The sequence below is a fragment of the Chelonia mydas genome, chromosome 4 (assembly GCF_015237465.2).
Source record: "Chelonia mydas isolate rCheMyd1 chromosome 4, rCheMyd1.pri.v2, whole genome shotgun sequence".
In the NCBI taxonomy this organism is placed as follows: domain Eukaryota; kingdom Metazoa; phylum Chordata; order Testudines; family Cheloniidae; genus Chelonia; species Chelonia mydas.
In genome coordinates, this window is record NC_057852.1 from 58863510 (window position 1) to 58889413 (window position 25904).

A 25904-nucleotide genomic window follows, 5' to 3' on the forward strand; every position below is an offset into this window, starting at 1 on the left:
TCCTTGCCTACAGACAGCCCCCCAACCTGAAGCGAATACTCACCAACAACCACATACCACACAACAGAACCACTAACCCAGGAACCTATCCTTGCAACAAAGCCCGTTGCCAACTGTGCCCACATATCTATTCAGGGGACACCATCACAGGGCCTAATAACATCAGCCACACTATCAGGGGCTCGTTCACCTGCACATCCACCGATATATGCCATCATGTGCCAGCAATGCCCCTCTGCCATGTACATTGGTCAAACTGGACAGTCTCTACGTAAAAGAATAAATGGACACAAATCAGATGTCAAGAATTATAACATTCATAAGCCAGTCGGAGAACACTTCAATCTCTCTGGTCACGCAATCAGAGACATGAAGGTCGCTATCTTACAACAAAAAAACTTCAAATCCAGAGTCCAGCGAGAAACTGCTGAATTGGAATTCATTTGCAAATTGGATACTATTAATTTAGGCTTAAATAGAGACTGGGAGTGGCTAAGTCATTATGCAAGGTAGCCTATTTCCCCTTGTTTTTTCCTACCCCCCCCCCCCCGGCCTTCTGGTTAAACTTGGATTTATGCTGGAAGTGGCCCACCTTGATTGTCATGCACATTGTGGGGAGAGTGGTCAGTTTGGATGAGCCATTGCCAGCAAGAGAGTGAGTTTGTGTGTGTGTGTGGCCAGCCCGGGGTGGGGGGTGGGGGGGTTAAAAAACCTGGATTTGTGCTGGAAATGGCCCACCTTGATTTTCATGCACGTTGTAAGGAGAGTGGTCACTTTGGATAGGCTATTACCAGCAGGAGAGTGAGTTTGTGTGTGTATGGGGGTGGGGGGGTGAGAAAACCTGTATTTGTGCTGGAAATGGCCCACCTTGATTTTCATGCACGTTGTAAGGAGAGTTTGTGTGTGTGGTTTTTGGAGGGGGGTGAGGGGGTGAGAGAACCTGGATTCCTGCAGGAAATGGCCCACCTTGATTATCATACACATTGTGAAGAGAGTGCTCACTTTGGATGGGCTATTACCAGCAAGAGAGTGAGTTTGTCTGTGGGGGGGCGGAGGGTGAGAAAACCTGGATTTGTGCTGGAAATGGCCCATCTTGATGATCACTTTAGATAAGCTATTACCAGCAGGAGAGTGGGGTGGGAGGAGGTATTGTCTCATGGTCTCTGTGTATATAATAATGTATTCTGCAATTTCCACAGTATGCATCCGATGAAGTGAGCTGTAGCTCACGAAAGCTCATGCTCAAATAAATTGGTTAGTCTCTAAGGTGCCACAAGTACTCCTTTTCTTTTTGCGAATACAGACTAACACGGCTGTTACTCTGAAACCACTCAGATCTCTGGTTCAGGAGCCAAATTAGCGATCAGCATTACCCAAAAGAGCCACAGTAGTGTGAATGACAGGGGAAATATTTAGTTTTTATAGATTATTCTCACAGCTAGTAAATTAATAACTTAGTGCAAGCTGATAACTTAACTGGTTGATAACATAGTAAAAGCATCCTGATTGGTTAATAACTTAGATTTATTAATAATTAAAATCACACAGTGTTTCAATATCATGTGCTGCAAAGAGACACAAGAGACACATTAAAGAGCCACTTGTGGCTTGAGAGCCACAGTCTGAGTATCACTGATACAAGGTATTTCTATAACGGTAAAGTGCTCCTAGTGTAGACATGGCCTGAATCTTCATTCACTGCAATGCATATAGTCATTTACACTAGTGCAAAGTAGGTGCAGAACACCACTAAAACACATAGTAGCAATTTACACTCCCTTTGCACTAGTATAAGCAACTATACAAAGTACAGGGCAACAGAGAATCCATCCCTCTATTTTTTGTATAATCATTTTATACCTTAAAGTGAACTCTGGGATCAAATTTAGCTCCAGAATGAGAACACACACACAATTTTACAAAATCTAAGATCAACATAAATATTTTCTACTAGTTTTAAAAAAAAAATCCAATGGAAAGAGTTTTAAAATGTACATAATTATTCCTTCTACACACAGAATGACTTGCTGGAGCAAGTCCTTAAAACTGACATATATAGCTAGTTTTGTCAAGTGAAAATGACTAGACAGTTTCCATTGTCTGCACTGAGAGAAATGCAGAAAGTAAACAAACATAATAAAAACGTGATTTGCAAACTGGATACAATTAATTTAGGCTTGAATAAAGACTGGGAGTGGATGTGTCATTACACAAAGTAAAACTATTTCCCCATGTTTATTTCTCCCCCTACTGTTCCTCACACATTCTTGTCAACTGCTGGAAATGGCCCACCTTGATTATCACTACAAAAGGTTCCCTCCTGCTGGTAATAGCTCACCTTACCTGAACACTCTCGTTACAGTGTGTATGGTAACACCCATTGTTTCATGTTCTCTGTGTATATAAAATCTCCCCACTGTATTTTCCACGGCATGCATCTGATCAAGTGAGTTGTAGCTCACGAAAGCTTATGCTCAAATAAATGTGTTAGTCTCTAAGGTGCCACAAGTCCTCCTTTTTCAATAAAAAAGTTATTCCCTCACATGGGTCTCCCAGTGCACCCCATCTTCTCTGGGACTGTAAGCTCTTCAGGGCAGGGGCTGTTTGTAATGTTGTGTCTGGTACAGCATTAAGCACATCGTTGACACTTAGGCCTACAACCCCAGGCTGACAGACCCCTGTGCCCCTGAGGAGTTCCATTGCATAACAGCATGCAGAATCCAGGCCTGCCCACTGGCAACTCGCAATGTGGGGTTTCCCTGTTGGGGTGGCGATCCTTAGGGCATTTTAAGTATTAATCAATACAATTTATATTTAACCATCCAATTTAGGCAAACAGCACTCTGAGAGTTAAACTGTTGGAAGCTGGACCCTGCACCTTTCCTTTGAATATTAATGACTACCCTTTGATTCATCAAGGAGATAAGCATTCAGTTGAGCCTATTAAGCGAACAACACAGTTAAGTGACTGTACCTTGCCCTGACTCCCCTTCCTGCTCTCCTCCCACCCTTTAAAAAAACCTCCATTTCCAGGTAGGATTTTAAACAAAAATGTAAGGAAAAATCCCATTTGTTAAGTAACGGTCAATCACAGATTAACACATTTCTACTTAATCTGAAGCCCCGCTTGTTTTTAGCGAACACAGCCCCACCCGTGGGCACCCGCTAGTGAGACTGGTACGTGGACTGAACGGAACTCCGGGGCTTAATGGGGCTTTGTCCCCGCATTCAGCCGAAAGCCTCCTGCTTACCTGCTGCCGAGTTCAGGTTACCCCTTCTGCGCCTTCTGCCGAGCTCCCTCAGCTCCCCTTCTTCGTCCTCCAGCCTCCAGGCTTCAGCCATCAGCGAGGAGGGGCAGGAGGGGGCATTCAGCAAGCAGGCACCCCCCTGCCCAAGCGCAGAGAGCGCGCGATCGGGGGGTTCTTTGTCTCGCTCAGTGCCTTCCGAGCCGCCCCACTCTGCACCTGCGCCTCTCCTCCGCCCCGGCAACTCTCTGCAAATCTCTCTCCGCCTCCCTCTTCTCTGAAGTTTAAGCCCAGGCGTGGAGGATCCCCTTTGGGCCTTTTCCTCTCCTCCCTTCCCCAGCAAGGCTCAGCCGGACGCAGGTTGGGAGGAGAGAGAGAGGCGCACCCACACCACACCACACCACACAAGCAGGTTGGGGAGGGACGGGAAAGCCAAGGGAAAATGAAAGAAGGTGGCCTTTGCTTTTCCGGCCCATTCACAATATTCCGGTGTCAACAGGAAACTCCACTGCTGCCTGACACTAAAACAAAAGGAGGAGGGGGAGGTACCTGGAGCAGAAAGCAGCAATCAGGGCTGCAGCATGCAAGGGAGGGGGCGAGCTTCAGCTGGGGAAGAAGATGGACTTGCACTTACAAGGCTAAAGTAGCTGAAAACTTTTATTAAGGGAAAGGGACGTGATTTTTTTTTCTCTTGTGGATCCACGTATCTCCAGGGCTGTCTCAAGCTGGTAGCATTTTCAAGGAGGGAGAGTTCTAAACAGTGCAGTATTGAGTGGGATTTTAAAGGTCCCTTCAAGAATGCAGCACATTCTTCCTCACCAAGCGGGAAAGGCCTTTAAAAACTGCTTTAAATAATCCAAAACAAGAGCCTCTGTTCAAATGAGGCTTGGCTGATTTATGACTCCAGTCCCATTGTTGAAGCATTGTTGAAATTGCGAGCTGAGTTATACCCAGTACAATCCCACTGAGCAGTATGTGGCAACTAGGAGTGTAAATCAGGGCAGAAAAGAAGAGACTGGTGCCTGGATATAGAGCAGCCCACCTATTTTAAAGGGTTAGCTGCCTTTATACTTTTATTTGCTATGACAAGCACTACAGCTCCGAAAAACACTTGCACTTTATGGTTAAGGTGAATTAAGTAGTAAAGGTTCTCACTATGAGAAGTTAAAACCTACTCTTCTTATTAGCTTATGCGCAATATGCCTCAAGTGGCACATGACCAGCATTCATCTCTGAATTTTGTCTGCTGGCTGCAAAAAATGGTGGTGGTGCTTAGGTACCAATATGAAAGGCACCTTAGAAATATCCAAGTTATAAAGTCTTTGGTTTCACATTGTTATTATAGGCAGAACAAGGAGTGCTGCCTATAATTAAGGTTGCCTGACACAGGATGGATGGTGCTCTGGGGATAAACCAGGGTTATGTAGTGAAGGAGTCTAGATCAGGGGTAGGCAACCTATGGCACGCGTGCCAAAGGCGGCACACGAGCTGATTTTCAGTGGCACTCGCACTGCCCAGGTTCTGGCCACCGGTCCGGGGGGCTCTGCATTTTAATTTAATTTTAAATGAAGCTTCTTAAACATTTTTAAAACCTTATTTACTTTACGTACAACAATAGTTTAGTTATATATTATAGACTTATAGAAAGAAACCTCCGAAAAACTTTAAAATGTATTACTGGCACACGAAACCTTAAATTAGAGTGAATAAATGAAGACTCAGCACACCACTTCTGACAGGTTGCTGGCCCCGGTCTAGATCTATAGGATCCCTGCCTCCTTTGTTGCAGACATTGGTAGGTGTGTAGTGAATAAGGCAAGGAGCTGCAGAGAAAGAAAGGATGGTCTTGTGGTTTAGGCAGTTTAATGCCCCCCAAATAACTAGACTCTCTCCCAGTCTTTTCCATAGAGTTCCTGTATGATGCTTGGGAATTAATTAAAATCAAACTTTTCATATTTTGTAACGGGACCACTCAGTGCACAAGATGCACACTACTTTCAGTAGTGCAAGCTGAGAAGAACATGCTTCTTTATTCAACTATGTAACAAAGTGGTGGTGGGTGAAACGCCCACTAACTAAACAGGAAGTATGAAAATGGTGGAGTCTGACTCCAACCCATAGTACTCTGAGTAATTCAGTTAACTCCTTGATGATCACTTTATTACTTCACAGGTGGTCTCTAATTGTGCACTCATTTTCTGGGTGGCTCACATGAAACCCTGGCATTTGAGCTGCAGAAGCGCTGAGCGCTCTCAGCTCTAAATGAAGTCACTGGGAGTTGTGCTTGAGCATATGACATGTTATAAAATGCTATGTTCTCTGAAAAATCAGAGATTATTGTGTGTGATTATTTGGGGCTCTATGTACAATTTATACTCGTTGTATTGATGTTGTAGAGTGTTGGTCCACAATATTAGAGACAAAGCAGCGGAGGTATTATTTTTTATTAGGCCACTTTCTGTTGATGAAACAGACAAGCTTTCAAGCTATACAGAGCTAAAGGAGAGCTCTGTGAAGCTTGAAAACTTCTCTCTTTCACAAACAGAAGTTGGTTCTGTGACATTACCCCGCATATTCCTTATGGAAATATGCTTATGATATGGATATGGCATAACTGAGGTATATTTTATGCAAGGTGGGTCTTGTAGGTATCATTGGAAAGGTTATTTACTGAATGTGATTATCCAATTTGTATGCATGTATCATTTCTGTATCTGAAGTTAGGAATATTGACTATGTAAAATTACAACTGTGATAAATGAAGAGAGAGGGGGTAGCTCCCTTTTGTGGATGCTCAGCCAGCCAGTAGCTATAAAATCCCTCTTAGTAGCTGTTCTCTAATTGCTCTACCTGTAAAGGGTTAAAAAGTCTCACTGCTATGCATAGGTAAAAGGAAGTGAGTGGGCACCTGGTCAAAAGAGCCAATGGGAAGGCTCGAACTTTTAAAAAATGAAACAAGAGTCCCCTTTTGTCTGTCTGCTCTCGGGGAAAGGCAGATAGGGAGCAGTTATGAGAAGCCTGGGTCAGATATGATAAAACATTAGTATCATACTTAGAAACTACTCATCTAAAACCCCAGATATGTAAGTAGATCAGGAAATGTCTAGGAAGACGCAATTAGGTTTATCCCTTTTATTTTGTTATGGCTTGTGGACTCCTCTGTGCTAACCCCAAGTGCTTTTGTTTTGCTTGTAACCTTTAAACTGGACCTCAAGAGAGCTATTCTTGATGCTTAATCCTTGTAGTGCTTTTTTTTAAATCTAGCAAAAGCCTAAATTACCAGATGTATTTTCTTCTTTTTTTTATTAACAAAATTTACCTTTTTAAAGAACAGAATTGGATTTTTGTGTCTTAAGAGGTTTGTGCACGTTGTTTAATTAGCTGGTGGCCACAGCTAATTTCCTTTTTTTTTTTCTTCTTCTTCTTCTTTCTCAATTCTTCCCCGGATGGGGGTGAAAGGGCTTGAGGGTACCCCACAGGAAGGAATTCCCAAGTGTGCTTTCCTGGGCTCTCAAAGGGGTTTTGCACTTGAGTGGTGGCAACATCTACCAATCCAAGGTCAAAAAAAAGCTGTAACCTTGGGAGTTTAATACAAGCCTGGAGTGGCAAGTATTAATTTTTAGAGTCCTTGTGGACCCACACCTTCTGTACTCGAAGTGCCAGCGTGGTGAATCAGCCTTCACAACAACTGTGTATATACTTGGAGATGCCCACCAGACAATAAGCAACCAGCCTTAATGGGCTATTGCCTTTTTCCTAATGAGTCTTCAAAGATGTGGATCCCCCATCTTCCAGGAGTTCCTTCCTGTGGACATTGCAAATAAATCTGGTTTCATGGTTGCTTTAACACTGCAAGGTCAGGTGATAATGTCACCTGGTAAAAAGTGCCATCTTAGACACTGCTGGTACATTTCCACTGAAAACCAAGGCTTCCCACCTTATGCACATTCTATTTAAGGCTGGGGAGTAAGGAAAACAGGACTCCTCTCCACTGCCTTCCTGCCCAAGAAGAAGACAGCTGAAAGTACCTGAGGAGACAAAGGGACTGAGCTGTGGGAAAGGCAAGGGCTGAGTCCAGAGTGAGACAGATTTTAGTCTAGACTATAAAGAGAAACACCTGGGACTCTAAGCTACAGAAACTCTGTGACTTGCCTAAGACAACATTTAGGGTGAGAAATTACTTCTTGAAACCAGTCTCTTTAAGATCTTAAGCTTAGTATGAGTGTTTTGTTTTATTTGCTTAGTAATCTGCCTTTGCTATCACTTAAAATCTGCCTTAACTTGTTTTTGTTTAGTATTAAACCCAGTTTGTGCAATTTCTAACTGGGGGGCAGGCAAGAAGTTGTGTATATCTTTCTGCACATTGAGGGAGGGGGCAAATTTACGAGCTTACATTGCATAGGTTTCTCTACAGTGCAAGACAATATTATTTTCGGTGTACTTTCCAGAGGGGAGCTGCACTTGAATGCTGGGCGATTTCTTAGCTGAGTCTTCTCATAGAGCGCTGTTTGCAGACTCTGTGATTCTACAGCTGGTGCATTCCTACCTGTGTGTGTGTGCTGCCAGAGGCTGGAGAGCCTAATTCAGAAAAACATGGAGAGGGAGCCGAGGCTAGTGGAGCAGGCAGGCTCAATGAAATCCAAGTACTTCAGGTGGGATCCCGGAAGGGGGGGTCCAACCTGTCACAGGTCCAATAAAAAAGTATTACTTCACCCATCTTGTCTCTCTATCCACAACTTATGTATTCTAGTTTATTTTATGAAATTTCTGTATCATTTGAGTCATACAATAGATGTGGAATCCACCATCTGCTGTCAGGATATCATCAGATCAGGGATACGGGAGGGTCACCCATTCAAATGGGAGCACCTTAGGGCAATGGGTTGGCTGAAGCTGGGAGAACCAGTTTTCTCCAACTTCTCTGCAAGGGACTGAGGTTTGAAGAGTGGAATTGCCCCAGAAGCAGAATAAAGAAATCAGGTGTTAGCATTGTGTCTTAAAAACTACAGAGCCTGAGAGATGCAGAGAAAGGATTCACATGTGGAACAAAGGCACAGGCTTTTGGAGGGAGAGGGGATGTTTTGATGGCAGTGCCAGTCAAGGGAAAAGGATGCTCGCTGGACTCCAGGGTGGGAAGAGAGAGCAAGAATGAGCACATGAAGACTGACTGAGTCACATGGAAGAGAAGCCTGACCTGGAGGAGTGGAGTCCCGAAGAGGGGACCTGGAGCCTTACTGCTGCTATCTAAAGTAAAGAGTGTTTGGTTTTGGAATGTTTTGCATAGCCTGTGCCTGTTTGCTTCCACTATCCTGTATTCCTGAAGAAATGATTTGTAAGCCAGCCTGCACATATAGTGGACGTCTGGGAAAGAGTGGGGAGGCCAGGGGAGCTGGCCCTAGTCACAGGGCCTAGGCAATTGCACTGTGGGGTCTCAGCTGGCAGAAAGGGTGTGATACAGGATGTGAACCTTGAGAGTATGCATAGAGAGCGAAAACCAGAAAAAATGTGTGGATGCTGCTTAGTTTAGGAAGTTTAAAAAGAACACAGGTGCAGTACTGACTCTCAAACACAGAAGCCTGGTATCTGTCCAGCAGGGGAAATTTTAAAGCAGGGTTGTGACACTAGGCATCTCAAATTGGGCATCCAAAATTCATGGTCTTTTTAAGTTAATCTCTCACTTCTCTAGCTGTAAAAAGGGGATATCACCCTCTCACCTCACAGAGAGCTGGGAAAATAAGTGCATTAGTATTTGTGAAGCCCTCAGATGCTATAGTGATGAGTGCCAGAGACAAGTCCATGAAGAAATTAATAATTCTGTTTTCAGAGCAGTGTTTGAATAATTTGCAGTAAATATGTCCTAAGATGCCTATTGAACAATGAAGCAAAAACAAAATATTGAACATTGCTCATTAACTGAGCAGTTTATCCTGTGCACTGAATGAAGTAGGGGTCCTGTTGAAAAAATAGTATGTGATCATATAATTAAAGACTATCATAATGCATACACACAGGAGGTAAATTAATGTTGCACAGGCAGCCTTAATTGTGGTATTTTCTAACTTTTCAGTGCTTGTCTTTGCAACCTTAATAATGTTCTTTTAATGTAATTGTTTGTGTGTAATTTGCTACTCAGTTAGTATCATAGTTATGCATAAAGGACAGACGCTCTGCTTTAACGGCTTGCACTCTTAAAGGCCCCAAATCTTCATTGAGGTCTGCATGGGTGGACTCCAATTAGGTCTTCATGTGGGTGCACTGTTCTCCCCCCACACAGATGTAGGATCATGGTTCTATGTTATACCTAAACTGGCAAAGTGGGACCCATAATTCCCCACCAGTGCAGTTCTGTGCAGAATACTATGTGGGGCTTCACCACTGGAGAGTTACAAGTTTGAATGTTTTCATCACCAACAAGGCCATAAAGTTGGACTGAAGACATAAAATAATTACAGAGAAGAAGAGTGTGAGGACAACAACAGTCAACAAGAGAAGAGAGAAACCATTTGTGGGTGCTGAAGAGGAGAACAAAGAGAGAGAGTCAAGTATAGAGCCAGAATTGAAAGCTGTTTGCATTCCAGACAGATTTCTTAGTAGCTATATGATTAGAGTCCAGGCAGGGGAGTTTGTTAACCACACCTTTCCTGAGCTTTCAGGACTTACCTGGATTCTCTCCAGAACCCTTCAATAACCATGAGTGACCAGGACACTCAACCCTCCACAGGGCTTTCCTCTTACGATTTCCCCATTTCTTTATACATATATATATATATATATATATATATATATTCATACCCACCCTATTTACTGCAGAAGGAGAGGAGTCACAGCCTTGTGAAGGGACTTTGATGTCACTTGAAGCAGGGGACCCAGACGGGAACATCAGCATGAAAAATCAGAAAAGGTGCAGGAAACACAGCTAAACAAACACTCTATCACTGCTAACCACAAAGGGGAACACTGAGGCTGCCAAATCCCTAGACTAGGGAAACAGATTTGAAAACAAATAAGAGGCCCTATCTGCATACCTAAGATAAAACTGCTAGAGCATTCTGTTTCAACAGATATTCAAAAGACGCAATAAAATCAGAAACAATGGGCGGGGGGGGGGGGAGAGAATCACTTATTGTATTGTTAACCATCACCAACAACATGCTTGTTACTGTACAAAACAGAATAAGTTATGGTTCCTGCCCCCATAAGCATACAATCATAGCATCCATCTTGCAAGCTGCACCATGCACAGCTGGGACAGAAGGGAGTTCCAGGCATAAGGTGTGGTATGGAAGAAGGCATGAAGATAAGTGGGAGATAAACAAAGAGGGAGTGGTGAAGCAGACAATGAATAACTTGAGAAACAGTGTTCCCTACCACTCCTGAAGCAAAAAATTAAGGTATAAACATAGCAATGTATACAACTGAAAGCACAAGGGCTAATCACACACATATCCTCCTCTGCTGAACCAAGAGCTCCAAACCAACATCCTCAGATCAACCAGAAGAAAAAATGCAGTTAGGCTTGGATTGGGCTACAGAGAAATTTCTCTAGAACCCCCAGGAAAAAAACAGTTACCTTTTCCGTAACTGGTGTTCTTCGAGATGTGTTGCTCATGTCTATTCCACAATAGGTGTGCATGCTCGCCAAGTGCACCGGTGCTGGAAGTTTTTCCCCTAGCAGTACCCGTAGGGGAGTGCCCTTAGCAACCCCTGGAGTGGTGCCTTCATGGCGTGGTATAAGGAGTGCTGCGCGCTCCCCCCACCCTCAGTTCCTGCTTGCAGACAACCCTGACAGAGGGGAAGGAGGGCGGGACGTGGAATAGACAATAGAAGGGTCAAATCCTGAGCCAACTACAGACCTTGGGTCTGAATGCTCCCCACATGGGCCCAACATCCCAGGTCCGATGCGTCAGACACCAGTTCCAGCGACGGGATCCCTTGGAGCATATTTCCCAGGGAGGAGCACCACCTCAGGGAGGCGATCACTGGCTCGGGCACCGTGAGGACTTTCTCCATCCTGTCCCCGGCCTGGGAAAACTCCAAAGCCAACCAGAGCAGAAGGGTCCTCATCCAGAGTCTGGCATAACAGACCACATACATGCCTGCCAACATGTGACCCAGGAGCTGGAGGCACGCTCTGGCTGTTGTCACCAGAAATCTCATGACCGTGTCAATGAGCCCCTTCAGGGTCTCGAACCTGTCCAGTGGGAGGGACGCTCTGGCCGACGAGGCATCCAGGACCACCCCGATAAACTCTATGCATGGTACTGGGACTAACATGGACTTGGTGTTGTTTACCAACAGGCCCAAAGTGGTGCACGTGGACAGAAGGGGCGCCACGTGTTCCCACACCTGCAACCGGGAGCTGCCCTTGATCAACCAGTCATCTAGGTAGGTGAAGATCTGGACCCCCAGCATCTGAGGTAGGCCGCCACCACTGATATACATTTCGTGAATTCCTGGAGGCAGTGGACAGGCCAAATGGGAGGACCGTAAATTAGTAGTGTTCCTGTCCCACCATGAAACGGAGGAAGCGTCTGTGCCCCTCAAATATATGAATGTGGAAGTACGCGTCCTGCAGATTGGGGGTGGCGTACCGGCCCCCAGGATCCAGGGAGGGGATGACGGAGGCCAGGGAACCCGTGTGGAACTTGAGCTTCACCATGTACTGGTTCAGGCCTTGCAGGTCCAAGATGGGTCTGAGCCCCGCTTTGGCCTTTGGGATAAGGAAATAGCGGGAGTAGTACCCCTTGCCTTTGAACTCCCCCGGTACCACTTCCACCGCTCCTAGGTCCAGGAGTCGCCCACCTCCTGCTCGAGCAGAGCCTTGTGCGAGGGCTCCCCCAGGAAGGATGGGGGCAGAGGGTGGTTGGGAGGGTGGAGGTAAACTGGAGGGTGTAGCCCCAGGATATGGTGTTGAGGACCTGTCGGTCCAAGGTCATCCGCGACCAATCCAGGAGGAAAGCACACAACCAATTGGAGAAGGGAAGCTTTATTGAGGGTGGATCCCTGATGAGAACTGGCAGGGCACCCCCGGGCGTCCCATCAAAACCGCCTTTTCCCCGCCTGCTTGCCCATGGAGGATCCAGGCTTGGGGGCAGGCTGAGACTGCCTCTGTGGGCACCTCTTATAGTCCCGTGGCTTCTTATAAGCAGTCTCGTACTTTGAATGGGTGGCCTGAGCAGGAGTCTGCTGCGTCTTGAACTTAGGTTTAGCCGGAGCCGGAACATAGAGACCCAGAGTCTGGAGGGTCATGTGAGAGTCTTTCAGGCCATGCAGCTTTGTATCCGTTTGTTCCGCAAACAGAGCTTTGACATCAAACGGGAGGTCCTGCAAGGAGGTCTGCGCCTCGCTGGACAGCCCAGAGAGCAGGAGCCACAACGCCCGTCTCAGGGACACCGCGGAGGCCATGGACCATCCAGCCATGTCTGCTGCATCTGCAGCTGCCTGCAGGGTTGCCCTGGCAGCCGCTGAGCCCTCCTCCACCAGCGCTTTGAATTCCTTCCTTTCGTGCTTCTAGAGGGAGTCCTCGAACTTGCGCAAGGAGCCCCACAGATTGAACTCATACCGGCCCAGGAGGGCCTGGTGGTTCGCCACCCATAACTGGAAGCTCGAGGACAAATAAATTTTCCTTCCAAATGAGTCCAGCCTCCTTGAATCTTTATTTTTCGAGGTAGGGTCTGGTTGACGCTGCCATTCCCTGTGGTTGACCAACTTGACCACCAGGGAGTTGGGAGCAGGGTGGGTGTACAAGTATTCATGCCCCATGGCAGACACAAAATACTTGCGTTCTGCTCTCTTAGAGATGGGGGCCAATGAGGCCAGGGTTTGCCACAGGGCATTTGAAATTTTTGCCACCCCTTTGTGGAGAGGCAAGGCCACCCTGCCTGGTGCCAAGGAGGACAGCACATTAAACAGGGAGTCCGAGGGCTCCTCCATCTCCTCTGCTTGGAGGTGGAGGCTTGATGCCACCCTTTTTAAGAGTTCTTGGTGGGCCCTAAAATCCTCCTGCAGGACGGAGGGAGGAGGGGCCATAATCGCCTCATCCGGGGAGGGTGAGAAGGCTAGTGCGGTGCTTTGCATGTCTACTGGCACTGGAGGGTCCACCACCTGGTCTGTCTCCAGGCACAGTGCCGAGGATGTATGTCCCACCGACTCCTTCCTGGGGGGTCTGGAGAGGGAGACCGACTGTCCTTCTGAAGCTCTGGCCACTGAGTGAGCCCCCATCGGGGGCTGCTTCGGGGGCCATGGTGCTCACTGTTACCCTTGGGCTGGCCACGGGGCCTGGTGTCTCTGCACCTGCTGTGGCACCGGCGAAGCTGTTTGTTCAGCGTGGCTGGCCTGGCCCATCGATGGACGACTACAAAGGGAGGCCGGGCTGACGTACAACCTGCTGCTCTTCCAGGACTGGGAGGAGCGGTGACGCCGGGAGCAGTGACGCCCACAGGACCGCGAACCCGACACGGAGGACCAGTACCATCGGAAACAGCTGCTCCGCGATCTGCTCCGGCAGGCAGACCTGCGACGGCGAGATGCTGGTGATCGACACCCAGGGCTGTGGAGCAGTGCCTAGGAGGGGTCCTGGAGTGGGACGACGAATGGGAATGATGTCGACGTTTGTGCTGCGACCAGCTGCGATAGCCCCTCCTGGGTGAGGACCTTTGGTGTCGTCTGCCTCGGTCCTGCCAGTGTTCGCTCCTCAAGGTGGAGCAGTGCTAAGAATCCTGATCGGATGGAACCCAACCAGACAGCCTGGTGGGCGTCGAGGGCGATCCACGTGGACTTTGCCCTGAATGGTCACTGCGCGGCGAACGGCATAGGGAACGTTCCCTCGACCGAGACCTGTACTGAGCCAGGGGTGACTGCGGAGATCCCAGCGGCGGCTTGCCTCTGGAGCGCGGGGCTGACATCGGTGGTGCTCCTGGTACCAGCATGGATATAACATCCTGGGCCGCTTGCACGGCCTCTGGCATGGAGGGCATCTGGACATCTGGGAAGGCCTGCTCCAAATGAGCTGGGCTACTCTGCTCAACTTGAGTCGGAGGCCTAGAGGCCGGTGAGGATCAAGGACTGCCCAACATGGGTCTAGCCTCTGTCCCAGGTTTACTCTGGTGCCGTGGCGAAGAAGGCCTCTTCCTAGCCTTCTTGGCGCGTCCCGTGGACGGGGAGCGGTGCCGACTAGTCAGTGGCGCCCAAGGGTTGCCATGCACCGACACCATGGTGCCCGGTGCTGACTTGGAGCGGTGCCCGGAGCCGGGGTCAGTGTGGGGTTTACAATGGCTCCAGTGGCTCCATGGAGCCAGGCCCATGCTCAGAAGGGGCACCGGCCTGCTCCATTTGCACTGCACTGCGAGACCCCGCTGGCTCCCCCCACCCACCACTTGCTCCTCTCGGCCTGCCTGCTGGCCAGCCAAGGGCTCCTCTCCACTCCCTGGCCCCACCCCCTGCTCCTCTCAGCCCCCTGGCCGGATCCCAGTGCACCTCCAGCTCCTGGCAGTCCCTGCTTCCCACGGACTGTGCCCCCCTCCCCGTCTTCCCGGAGCTGAGCCACCTGGGACTGGTGCAGAAGCCTGGCCAGTCTTGGCCAGTTATGGGGGCAACAGTGTGGGGGCTTGGCTGGGCCCCTCCAGGCAAATGCGTCTTGAGTAGGGTGACCAGATCACAAGTGTGAAAAACCGGGACGGGGGTGAGAGGTAATAGGTGCCTATATAAGAGAAAGCCCCAAATATTGGGACTGTCCCTATAAAATCAGGACATCTGGTCACCCTAGTCTTGAGGGACCCCAGCTGGGACCAGTCCTGGCCTGGCTGATCATGCCACTTCCAAGGGGCTGGAGGATTCCCAGCCCTGGGACCAGCCCTGGCTGCACGGCCGGCTCACAGTCGCCTCCCAGCAGGGCCTGTGAGTGCGGTCAGGAGACAGGGCTTGGGGGAGGAGGTCTGTGGTGAGTCTGGGGGGTGCTGGGCTGTGAGGGGGCGGGGAAGATCTGTGTGCGTTGGGGCACAAGGGAGTGCGGGTTCTGTGGGAGGTGCTGGGCAGTTGTGGTGGGGCTATGGGCAGGGGGCACAGGGCAAGGGTGGTGGTGTGCAGGGCACTGTGCATTTGTGGGTGGTCCTGGGAGGGGGCTGGGCATAGTGGGTCCAGGGGGGCTCTGGCCATAGGTAGTCGGGGCGGGAGGGGGTTCGGCGGTGGGGGGGGGCTGTGTGGTATGACATGGGCCTGCCCCCCGAGGGGAAGGGGCATTCTGGCAGCACAGGGCCAGCGGGCCACTGTGCATCTGGCAACTTCCGGTTTGTAAATAGTGCCCTCGCACTGGGCTGGGCGGAGCAGGGCTGCCCCTGCCATGCCATGCCCCATTGCCCCTGGCCTGCCCCTCGCTCTGGGGACTGACTTCCCAGTGCCATGCTCCACTGCCCCCATGGGGGCCCACAAATATGTTTGGCGCCGGGCCCACAAAAGGTTAATCCGGCCTGGGCTCAGCGCTAACTCCATCAGAGCCTAATGTCCCTTTCTCTCTTGCAGCAGTCGCTGAGATGGGTTTCCCCCAAACAGCATAAACAGTCTGTTTGTGGATCACACTGGCAGAGATCGCCTACAAGTGTTGCACGACTTAAAACTCGGGGCACAGGGCATGCCCCGGCCCAGGCGCTCCAGCTAAACTAAACTAACTAAACAACTAACTAACTACAGGTACCAACACTGAACGAACAAGCAGTTCTGGGGACAAGCTACAGCAAGCTGCAGCAGAGCAGTTTGACATACCTTCACTGACGGCAAGAAGGAATTGAGGGGAGGGGCACACAGCGCCCCTTATACTGCGCCATGGAGGCACCACTCCAGGGGTCGCTAGAGGTGCTCCCCTTCGGGTACTGCTAAGGGAAAAACTTCCGGCACTGGTGCATGTGGCGAGCACGCACACCGATTGTGGAATACACATGAGCAATCACTCAAAGAAGAACTGGAAGATACCCTGCCGCCAACTTCTTGGAGAAGTAGCAGAATAAGCATAGTTCTCATTGATCTGTGGATCTGAAGTCCTGGCTGGCAGGGGGCCCAGCCTCCAGCACAGATTAAATTCTGTTACCTTGAAGTAGAATGAGGCCAGGAGATGAGAGACTAAAGTAAGTGTGGAGCTGGCTCTGGTTGCTCCCTGTCACTTCTTATTTGAATGTAATGAATCTCAGTCTCATGCCTTATGAGTAATGATCTGAGACACCCCACAAATGTGAAGCACAGTAGCTTGCTAAATTCAAACAAGGGGTAGCGAATGAAAAGGGGGCAGAACATCTGGCCAACCAAACACTAGTTTTCCAGGGACTGAAGCATCATTTCCAGTTCCCTTAGCTAAAGAGAGAAAAGATTGAAAGAGACATAAGGAAGCCTTAAAGCTAAATACACAAAATGGAAATTCAGTGACTACAGGTTTCATAACACTAGAGATAAGAAGTCAAAGTATCTAAATCTGTCAATACAGAGGAGTAGAGGTCCCTTACCTGATCATCCTACCCCACAGTTCTCTGAGGGCTTGTCTTCACATACAGTGCTACAGCAGCACAGCTGCACTGCACTTTAGTGAAGACGCTCCTATGCCAAGGGGGGAGAAGGTCTCTCATTGGCGTAGTTAATCCACCTCCACAAGAGGTGTTAGCTATGTCAACAGGAGACGCTTTCCCGTTGACACAGCGCTGTCTACGCAGAGGTTAGGTTAGTATAACTACATCACTCAGGGGGTGTAGATTTTCACACCCCTGAGCAATGTAGTTACAGGTCTATAGTGTCTAGATATAGGTATGTATGTCGATCTGGCCTGACTGTAGAGGCTCTGGTAAGCCTTCTTCAGGGAAGCAAGACTGTGGGAAAAAAGTCTCTAAATCGGATTCATCATAACTTTGAAGCCTCAAATATTCTTACATATTTCCTTTTAGATACCAGGAGCACACATTTACCTTTACAATCTAACAAATCTTGCACAAATGTGGGTGTGTAGGAAAAAAAGTGTACCACACTTCAAAACTGTATTATTCACCACAACTTAAATACTTTAGATTTTGTCTTCCACAATGTTAGGTGAAGAGAAGCATGTAAGGGCAGGAAACTAGGTAAACATGTCTTGGTATTCTCTGCCCAACAACTATAATTTTGTTACCTTTCCAACTGTAGGCTCCACTGAGATCTTTTATTCTGATACCCCTCTCTGGAGTTGGTACTTTAAATGGCCATATAGAAATAAGCTGTTCTTCCACCAAAATATTTTTGCTAAAGAATTGCTCATAAGGTCAAATATCAATTCAGGTTTTGACTTTAAAGCAGCTGAAGCCTGAAATTAGTGCATCGATATTTGGATGGGATCCAAGGGTCCCTGACAACAAAAGAACAACATTAAGTGATTTTGTAAAAAGTGTAAGGAATGAAGTAGAGTTTCCAACAGGGGAAACATAGCTCCTGGATACGACAACACTATTTCTGTTCTGATCAAAGATAATAAGAATGTTCTCAATAGACTGACGCAGGAAATACAAATAGATAATAGCCTTAGAGCTTGTCTACATTGGCAAGTTTTGTTGCCAAAAAGTGCCTTTTGGTGACAAAACAGCGATAGCGTACACACTGCAATGGGACTTTTGTCGAAAAAAATGCCCAGTTTTGGCGACAAAAAACTTCCACCCCTGCAAGAGACTTTTGTTTTTTCCCCTCCCTTTATTGTCAACAAACAGGCAGTGTACACACCACACCATTTTTTTTTACAATTTTATTGGCCGCCAGAAAGTGTCCCACAATTCCCACGCTGCTGCTCTGGTCAGCGGTTTGAACTCTGCTGCTCTGCAGCCAACCCACCCCTCCCCCTTGCAAGCCCCAGGAATTTTAAATCTCATTTCCTGCTTGTTGGCTTCCCAGGTGGCTTCCCAGGTAAGCATGGCTGGCTATCGCACCAAACGCGCTCCCACTTGGACCACCGCTGAGCTGTTAGATCTGATCAGTATATGGGGAGAGGAGTCTGTTCCGTCACAGCTGTGATTGACCTGTAGGAATCGGAACACATATGGGCAAATTTCTCAAGGCTTGTGCGAAAAGGGCTATGATCGGGACAAGCAGCAGTGCACAGCGAAGATAAAGGAGCCGAGGCTGGCGTACCATAAGGTGCAGGAGGCAAACCATCGCTCTGGTGGTGCAGCTAAGACCTGCCACTTCTATAAGGAGCTGAATGCTATCCTCGGTGGTGACCCCACCTCCATCACCGATAGCCCTGTGGATACTTCAGCGCAGCAGAAAAAGGGGATAACCCGGAGACTGAAATTGTGGATGAAGAAGTGGAGCTAGAAGAGGATGTGGAGCTCTCAATGGGGTCGTCCGGTGGGGCAGGCAGCCAGGAACTTTTCTCCACTCCAGAAGTGCTCTACGGGGAGCAGGAAGCAGATGAGACACTGGGTAAATTGCTGTGGCTTGTGTAGGGAATCGAAAAGCGAGAGGCAGGTAGTGTTTTATGAGAGCTGGACATTGCCCTGTACTCATCTGCATGGCCAAGCAGGGTGTGGATGGACATAGAGACCTGCAGGGAATCCTCCAGAGAGAGGCTCTGGAAAGTTTCCAAGAGGTACTTGTCAATCCTCTGCCGCAGATTCCAAGGGATTGCAGCCTTGTTAGTTCCCCCATTATAAGAAACTGTACCATGCCATTTAGGAATCACTGGAGCTGGGACCAAAGCGGCACATAGCTGAGCTGCATATAGACTGGGATGAAAGCCGCAAGCATGCAGTAGTTGTGTCCTGGTTTCCTTGTTCACCCGCAGCAGTGAGATGTCAGCAAGCAGGTTGGCCACCTGTGAAAAAGTGTGTGATAAATTTAGAATGAGTTCCCTGCAAAGCTGCCCTGCAAGCCGTGACCATTTTGTCTGTACGCACAACCACCTTCCCCCCACTCCCGACACTCATGATTGGGGTGCTCACGGAGCTGTGTGCCTGCCTGGAGTCAGTGAGAAACTGATTGCTACTAGTTGCAAAAGGCCCTTGTTACCGAAATGTTTCAATCGTTTGCTGGAATGTAACAATCCCTCTTCTGTGCATTGTCCACAGAAGCCAAGACCTTGAGGAACACACCAGGCACCCCTGCCAACCGGCTTCAGCAGATAAGGCAGAAGCAGAGATGCAGCAAAGAAGACATGTTCAGGAGGTGCTGCAGCGCGATGAGAGACAGACCAGGGAACACAAAGAGTACTGGGAAGCCAATGCAGCATTTGCTAGGCAAGCGAGAGAGAGGATGATAAAAGTTATGGAGGATCAGACAGAAATACTCAAGTCTTTGATACAGCTGCAGACTGAGCAGTTCCGTGGTCGACCTCCATGGCAGCACATGCATATGTACAATTCTCTGCCAATCCCATCCCTCTCTATGCCCACACGTCCCTTTTCACTTCACAGCACTCCTGAATTTCCCCATCAGTGCACCCCCTCTCACAGCTTGAACAATGATAGCTGGAGCTACACACAGTTGTGAGGTTTTACCCTTTTCAACAATAAATAAAGGCTAAGGTATTTAATGGTACAGCGTTTTTATTCTGTGTTCTACAAAAAGCGTGTAGCAATCAATTCACTCGTGGGAACAGGCTTCTAAAGCATTTTGTTGCATGGATCTTGGGCCCCAAAATTGTACATGGATGCACCAGGGAAGCAACTCCAAAGCAGACATGTGTTAGTGCCCCTCATTGTCAAAGTGGTTCCTCAAAGCCTCTCTGATCTTAAGGGCAGCCCTCTGGGATCTTCTGACAGCCCTAGCATCTGGCTGTTCAAACTGTGCAGCCAGGTGCTCTGCCTCAGTGCTCCACACCTGAGCAAACATTTCACCCTTAGATTCACACAGATTATGCAAAGTGCAGCACGCGGCTATGACCACGGGAATACTATCCTTGGTAAGGTCTAGCCTGCCATTGAGACACCTCCAGCAAGCTTTCAAACGGCCAAAGGCACATTCAACTACCATGCGGCACCTGCTCAGCCTGTTGTTAAAACGCTCCTTGCTGATGTCCAGGTGCCCTGTGTAAGGTTTCATGAGCCAGGGCTGTAAGGGGTAAGCCGGGTCTCCCAGGATTACTATGGGCATTTCCAATCCTCCACTGTGATCTTCTGGTCTGGAAAGAAAGTCCCCACCTGCAGCTTTCTGTACAGACCACTGTTGCTGAAAATGCATGCATCATGCATCTTTCCAGACCAGCCTGCATTCATGTCTGTGAAACAGACTCCGGTGATCCACAAGCGCCTGCAACACCATGGAAAAGTATCCCTTTCTATTGATGTATTCTGAGGCAAGGTACTCTGGTGCTAAAATTGGAATGTGTGTGCCATCAATCACCCTGCCATGGTTAGGGAAACTCATCTCTGCAAAGCCATCCACTATTTCATGCACATTTCCCAGAGTCACAGTCCTCTGCAGCAGGATGCGATTTATTGCCCTGCACACTTGGAGTAATACAGCCCTAACAGTGGACTTCCCCACTCCAATTGATTTGCAACTGACCGGTAGCAGCCTGGATTCACCAGCTTCCACACAGCAATTGCAACACAATTCTCTATCAAAAGGGCAGCTCTCATTCTGGTGTCCTTGTGCCGCAGGTTGGCGGCCAGCTCAGCACATAGCTCCATGAAGGTTGCTTTACCCATCCTAAAGTTCCGTACCCACTGGTCATCATCCCACACCTGCATGACAATGCGATCCCGCCAATCAGTGTTTGTTTCCCTAGCCCAAAAGTGACGGTCTACTGCATGCAGCTGCTTTGTGAATGCACAAAGCACTGATATGTTGCTGCTGTCTATATCACACTCGGGTGCCTGCGATTCATCCTCTGTCGGTAACTTTGCAAGTAACTCTGCTGTGATGCGCAATGCCCTCACAACAGTCAACAGCACATAGAAGAGAAGTGCGGGATCCATCCTCTCTCACTGCAGACGCTGGTGCGCACTATAAAGACTGACAGTTGGACAGTTTTTAAAACGTCACAGAAGGAAAGCCAGAATAGCACGAAAGGAAGCCAGAAACCATTGGAGGGCTGGGACACAAAGCGGTGCATGACGGGACATTTTGCATGTCCCATGATGCGCTGCACTCCGTTTCTGCCTTCCCACAACACCTAGTGACAGATGGTGTCGCCAGGCACTGTGGGATACATACCCACAGTGCATTACTCACGCTGTCGACAATGGTGCCCCAAATGTGGACACCATCTGTTGATAGAGGGAGCAAATGTAGACTTTGACTTTGCTTTTGTCTATTTTTTCGTGTCAACATTAGTTTCATCAGCAAAACTTACCAGTGTAGACGAGCCCTTCGATTGCTGAGAGCCAGGAGCTGAGGACTTAACCTCCATTTGTGTTCAGTGGATAGCTGGTCCACTGGAATTTGATGTAGCTGGAAAATGACATACCACTAGCCTGCAGGCCCTCTGAAATGTCTCCAGTTAAGCCTGGGTTCCTTTGCATCTTTTTAATTGTTTGTGGCTCCTTCCATCATGACAAGGTTCTAAAAGTAGATGGTTTTATGATGCATGATGTTGATAACGTTTAGAAAATTAATTTTCTGAAACGGAAGAAAACTAACTATACTGTGAAGGAGTTGTGAGAAAGTGGCCTCAAGCCATAACCATATACCCTGTCCCCAGGGTTCTGCAAATGGGGAGACACATCCAATATGTTAAAGAAGCCAGAGTGTGTAATGCAATCTACCCAAAGTCCAACAGCCAAGCTAGCAGTGGATGTCAACTTGAAGTTCTTCAGGAATCTCACCCCTTCTTGTCAACTGCTGGGAATGGGCCACATCCACTTTGATTGAATTGGCCTCGTTAGCACTGACCCCCCACTTGGTAAGGCAACTTCCATCTTTTCATGTGCTGTATATTTATACCTGCTTACTGTATTTTCCACTCCATGCATCTGATGAAGTGGGTTATATCGACCAGCAGCTCCTTTATCTCCATCCGAGAGGTCTTCCGCGAGATGTCTCCGGGCTGCTGGTCTTCTACCAGGATCTCCTCTGGACCTGGAAACTGGTCTCGCTGAACAGGTCCGCGGCGGTCACCCTAGGGGTGGATCTCCTTGCGGAGCCTCTGCTACACAACCCCCAACTCTGTGTGCAGGTGGCAGAGACCCGCTCGGTGCGACAGAGGCTGGTCCTGGCAGAAGTCACCAGAGTCGGAGACCTCCTGGACTACGACTGAGGAGACTGGCTGGATCCCCTGACACTCGCTCAGCGCATGGGGCTCTCCGGCCCTTGTATTCCCTGATGCGTACTTCAGGAGGTGAGGGCCGCTTTACTGCCCGCTGCTCGGGCCTATCTTGATCGAGTCCTGCGAGAGGGCTCCCCCCACCCACCCTGCACCTCGGGCCCTCCGGACCTTTTCATAGGGCCCCTACCCCGGAGACCCACAGTGGTTCACAGATCTTGGGAGACAGGCCAGTCCTTGCTTACAGACAGCCCCCCAGCCTGAAGCAAATACTCACCAGCAACCACACACCACACAACAAAAACACTAACCCAGGAACCTATCCTTGCAACAAAACCCGTTGCCAACTATGTCCACATATCTATTCAGAGGACGCCATTATAGGACCTAATCACATCAGCCACACTATCAGAGGCTCGTTCACCTGCACATCTACCAATGTGATATATGCCATCATGTGCCAGCAATGCCCCTCTGCCATGTACATTGGCCAAACTGGACAGTCTCTACGTAAAAGAATAAATGGACACAAATCTGACATCAGGAATTATAACATTCAAAAACCAGTCGGAGAACACTTCAATCTCTTTGGTCACTCGATTACAGACCTAAAAGTGGCAATTCTTCAACAAAAAAACTTCAAAACCAGACTCCATGAGAGACTGCTGAATTGGAATTAATTTGCAAACTGGATACAATTAACTTAGACTTGAATAAAGACTTGGAGTTGGTGTGTCATTACATAAAGTAAAACTATTTCCCCTTGTTTATTTCCCCTCCTACTGTTCTTGTAAAGTGCTGGAAATGGCCCACCTTGATTATCACTACAAAAGGCTCCTCCCCCCCTCCCCCCCTCCCGCCTCTCTCCTGCTGGTAATAGCTCACCTTTACTGATCACTCTTGTTACAGTCTGTATGGTAACACCCATTGTTTCATGTTCTCTGTGTATATAAAATCTCCCCACTATATTTTCCACTGTATGCATCTGATGAAGTGAGCTGTAGCTCGTGAAAGCTTATGCTCTAATAAATTTGTTAGTCTCTAAGGTGCCACAAGTACTCCGTTTCTTTTTATGTCTACAGACTAACACGGCTGCTACTCTGAAATGGGCAAAACGGCAGCCTGCAGTATTGCAGAAATTCCAACCAGTGTTGCAGGCCATAGGGTAACCTGCTGGAACTTATATAGGTCCTTCGGGCTGTCTGAGTTGCTCTCGGGGCCTCTTCAGCCCCCAGAGCAACCCAGAATTGGAAGGACACAACTGGTACTTAAAGCCACCTTATTTTCCCCCTTTCTCCAAGCTGCAAGTTTGGTGCTGTGATTTGTATGGGTGCTCCACAGAAACTCACCCCTAGCCTTTCAGCTGCTGCATCCCTAAAGTTTTCCAAGCTCTCTCTTAGATTGGGATAGGATTGCACCATTTCAACAAACATTAAGGCCATCCCTATATTGCAGTAATTAACTTTATTTTAATCCACTATCCATGGACAAGAACATGCTTCTTAAGTCATTACAGTCAACAGAGGGCCTTTCCCTGACTTCACTGGGCTTTGGGTCAGGCCTGAACTTCTCAGTTTATCCATAGAACACATTTAGTGTGAGCGGCATCAACGGAAGTTCTTACAGGCTCCCTGACAATGTGCTTCTGTGCTGACCTAATGGGATCATATCCAGGGGTGAAATGGCCTAATGCCATTCCAATTCAATCCTAGGCCTCTCTGCTGAAAATAATAACAAAACTGCCAATTACTGCCAACTATGGCAATATTTTTGAGATGTAAACACTTATCCATTAATGAAGTGGACAGAGATGACTAAATCTCTTCTGGAGTGAAAATTCCAAGAGTTGACACTCTAAAATTCACTTGAAATTTTTAAAAAGAAAAAACATGAAACAAAAATTATGGCAGGTACAAGGTCGAAGGGAAATCCAGCTAGCTGGTAAAGCGAAAATGACTAGCTTTTTTAAGGATAAGATTTAATATACTGCTCACAGAAATCCACATTCAATTATTTTATGACAGACAGTATAACTTCATGTTTGTGTGATAGAGAAATATACCATTCTGAATTCCCAGAATATTGCATTGTTAAAATATTCCTTGAACAATTCTTTTCTTTACCCTTCAATAAATGAGTACTACTGTGAGCATAAAATAGCATCCACAAAATATATAAAATATGATATAAATACTATTTTAGGTCCATTGCAGCCTGAAGTGCTTAACCGGGCTCCATGAATACTCAAGAATAAGACATGCATTAAGGCTAAAAAGAAGGAGAAATGGTAGGCTGGCAAGAGATTACATATAGATACCCAGCTTGCAACACAGAAAAATCAAATACACCATTAAAACAGAGGCTATTTTGCTGTAAAATATGCTGTGAGGAAGGCCAGGGCAGAAGATGAATGGTAGCTAATGAGGATGTCACAATAGGGATCCAAGCATCTGGCTGGCTAACCTGTGAGGAGGGCTTTAAACTAGGTTCACCGGGGGAAGGAGACCAAAGCCCTGAGGTAAGTAGGGAAGTGGGATACCGGGAGGAAGCATGAGAAAGCAGGACAATCAGCAAGTTATCTTAAGCGCCTATACACAAATGCAAGAAGCCTCAGAAACAAGCAGGGAGAACTGGAAGTCCTGGCACAGTCAAGGAATTATGATGTGATTGGAATAACAGAGACTTGGTGGGATAACTCACATGACTGGAGTACTGTCATGGATGGTTATAAACTGTTCAGGAAGAACAGGCAGGGCAGGGGGAGTTGCATTATATGTAAGAGAGCAGTCTGACTGCTCAGAGCTTCAGTATGAAATTGCAGAAAGACCTGAGAGTCTCTGGATTAAGTTTAGAAGAGTGAGCAACAAGGGTGATGTCGTGGTGGGAGTCTGCTATAGACCACCAGACCAGGGGGATGGGGTAGACTAGGCTTCCTTCAGGCAACTAACAGCAGTTACTTGATCACAGGCCCTGGTTCTCATGGGGGACTTCTGTCACCCCGATATCTGCTGGGAGAGCAATACAGCGGTGCACAGACAATCCAGGAAGTTTTTGGAAAGTGTAGGGGACAATTTCCTGGTGCAAGTGCTGGAGGAACCAACTAGGGGCAGAGCTCTTCTTGACCTGCTGCTCACAAACAAGGAAGAATTAGTAGGGGAAGCAAAAGTGGATGGGAACCTGGGAGGCAGTGACCATGAGATAATCGAGTTCAGGATCCCGACAAAAGGAAGAAAGGAGAGTTGCAGAATACGGACTCTGGACTTCAGAAAAGCAGACTTTGACTCCCTCAGGGAACTGATGGGCAGGATCCCCTGGGCGGATAACATGAGGGGGAAAGGAGTCCAGAAGAGCTGGCTGTATTTTAAAGAATCCTTATTGAGGTTGCAGGAACAAACCATCCCGATGTGTAGAAAGAATAGTAAATATGGCAGGTGACCAGCTTGGCTTAACAGTGAAAT

At 48.0% G+C, this 25904-nt stretch overlaps 1 protein-coding gene across 2 annotated transcripts in view; it reads right to left on the minus strand.

The window, feature by feature from the left end:
• Positions 1-3849, minus strand: part of SH3D19 (SH3 domain containing 19) — a 125835-nt gene extending 121986 nt beyond the window's left edge. The window contains exon 1 of one of the 2 annotated variants that reach the window (XM_037897380.2): positions 3252-3849. In XM_037897380.2, coding sequence (XP_037753308.1) covers positions 3252-3342 — 91 coding nt within the window. In that variant the 5' untranslated portion in view covers positions 3343-3849. The remainder of the gene's footprint in view (positions 1-3251) is intronic. The other variant, XM_037897381.2, reaches the window with a different exon arrangement.
• Between the last annotated feature and the right edge of the window lie 22055 nt (positions 3850-25904).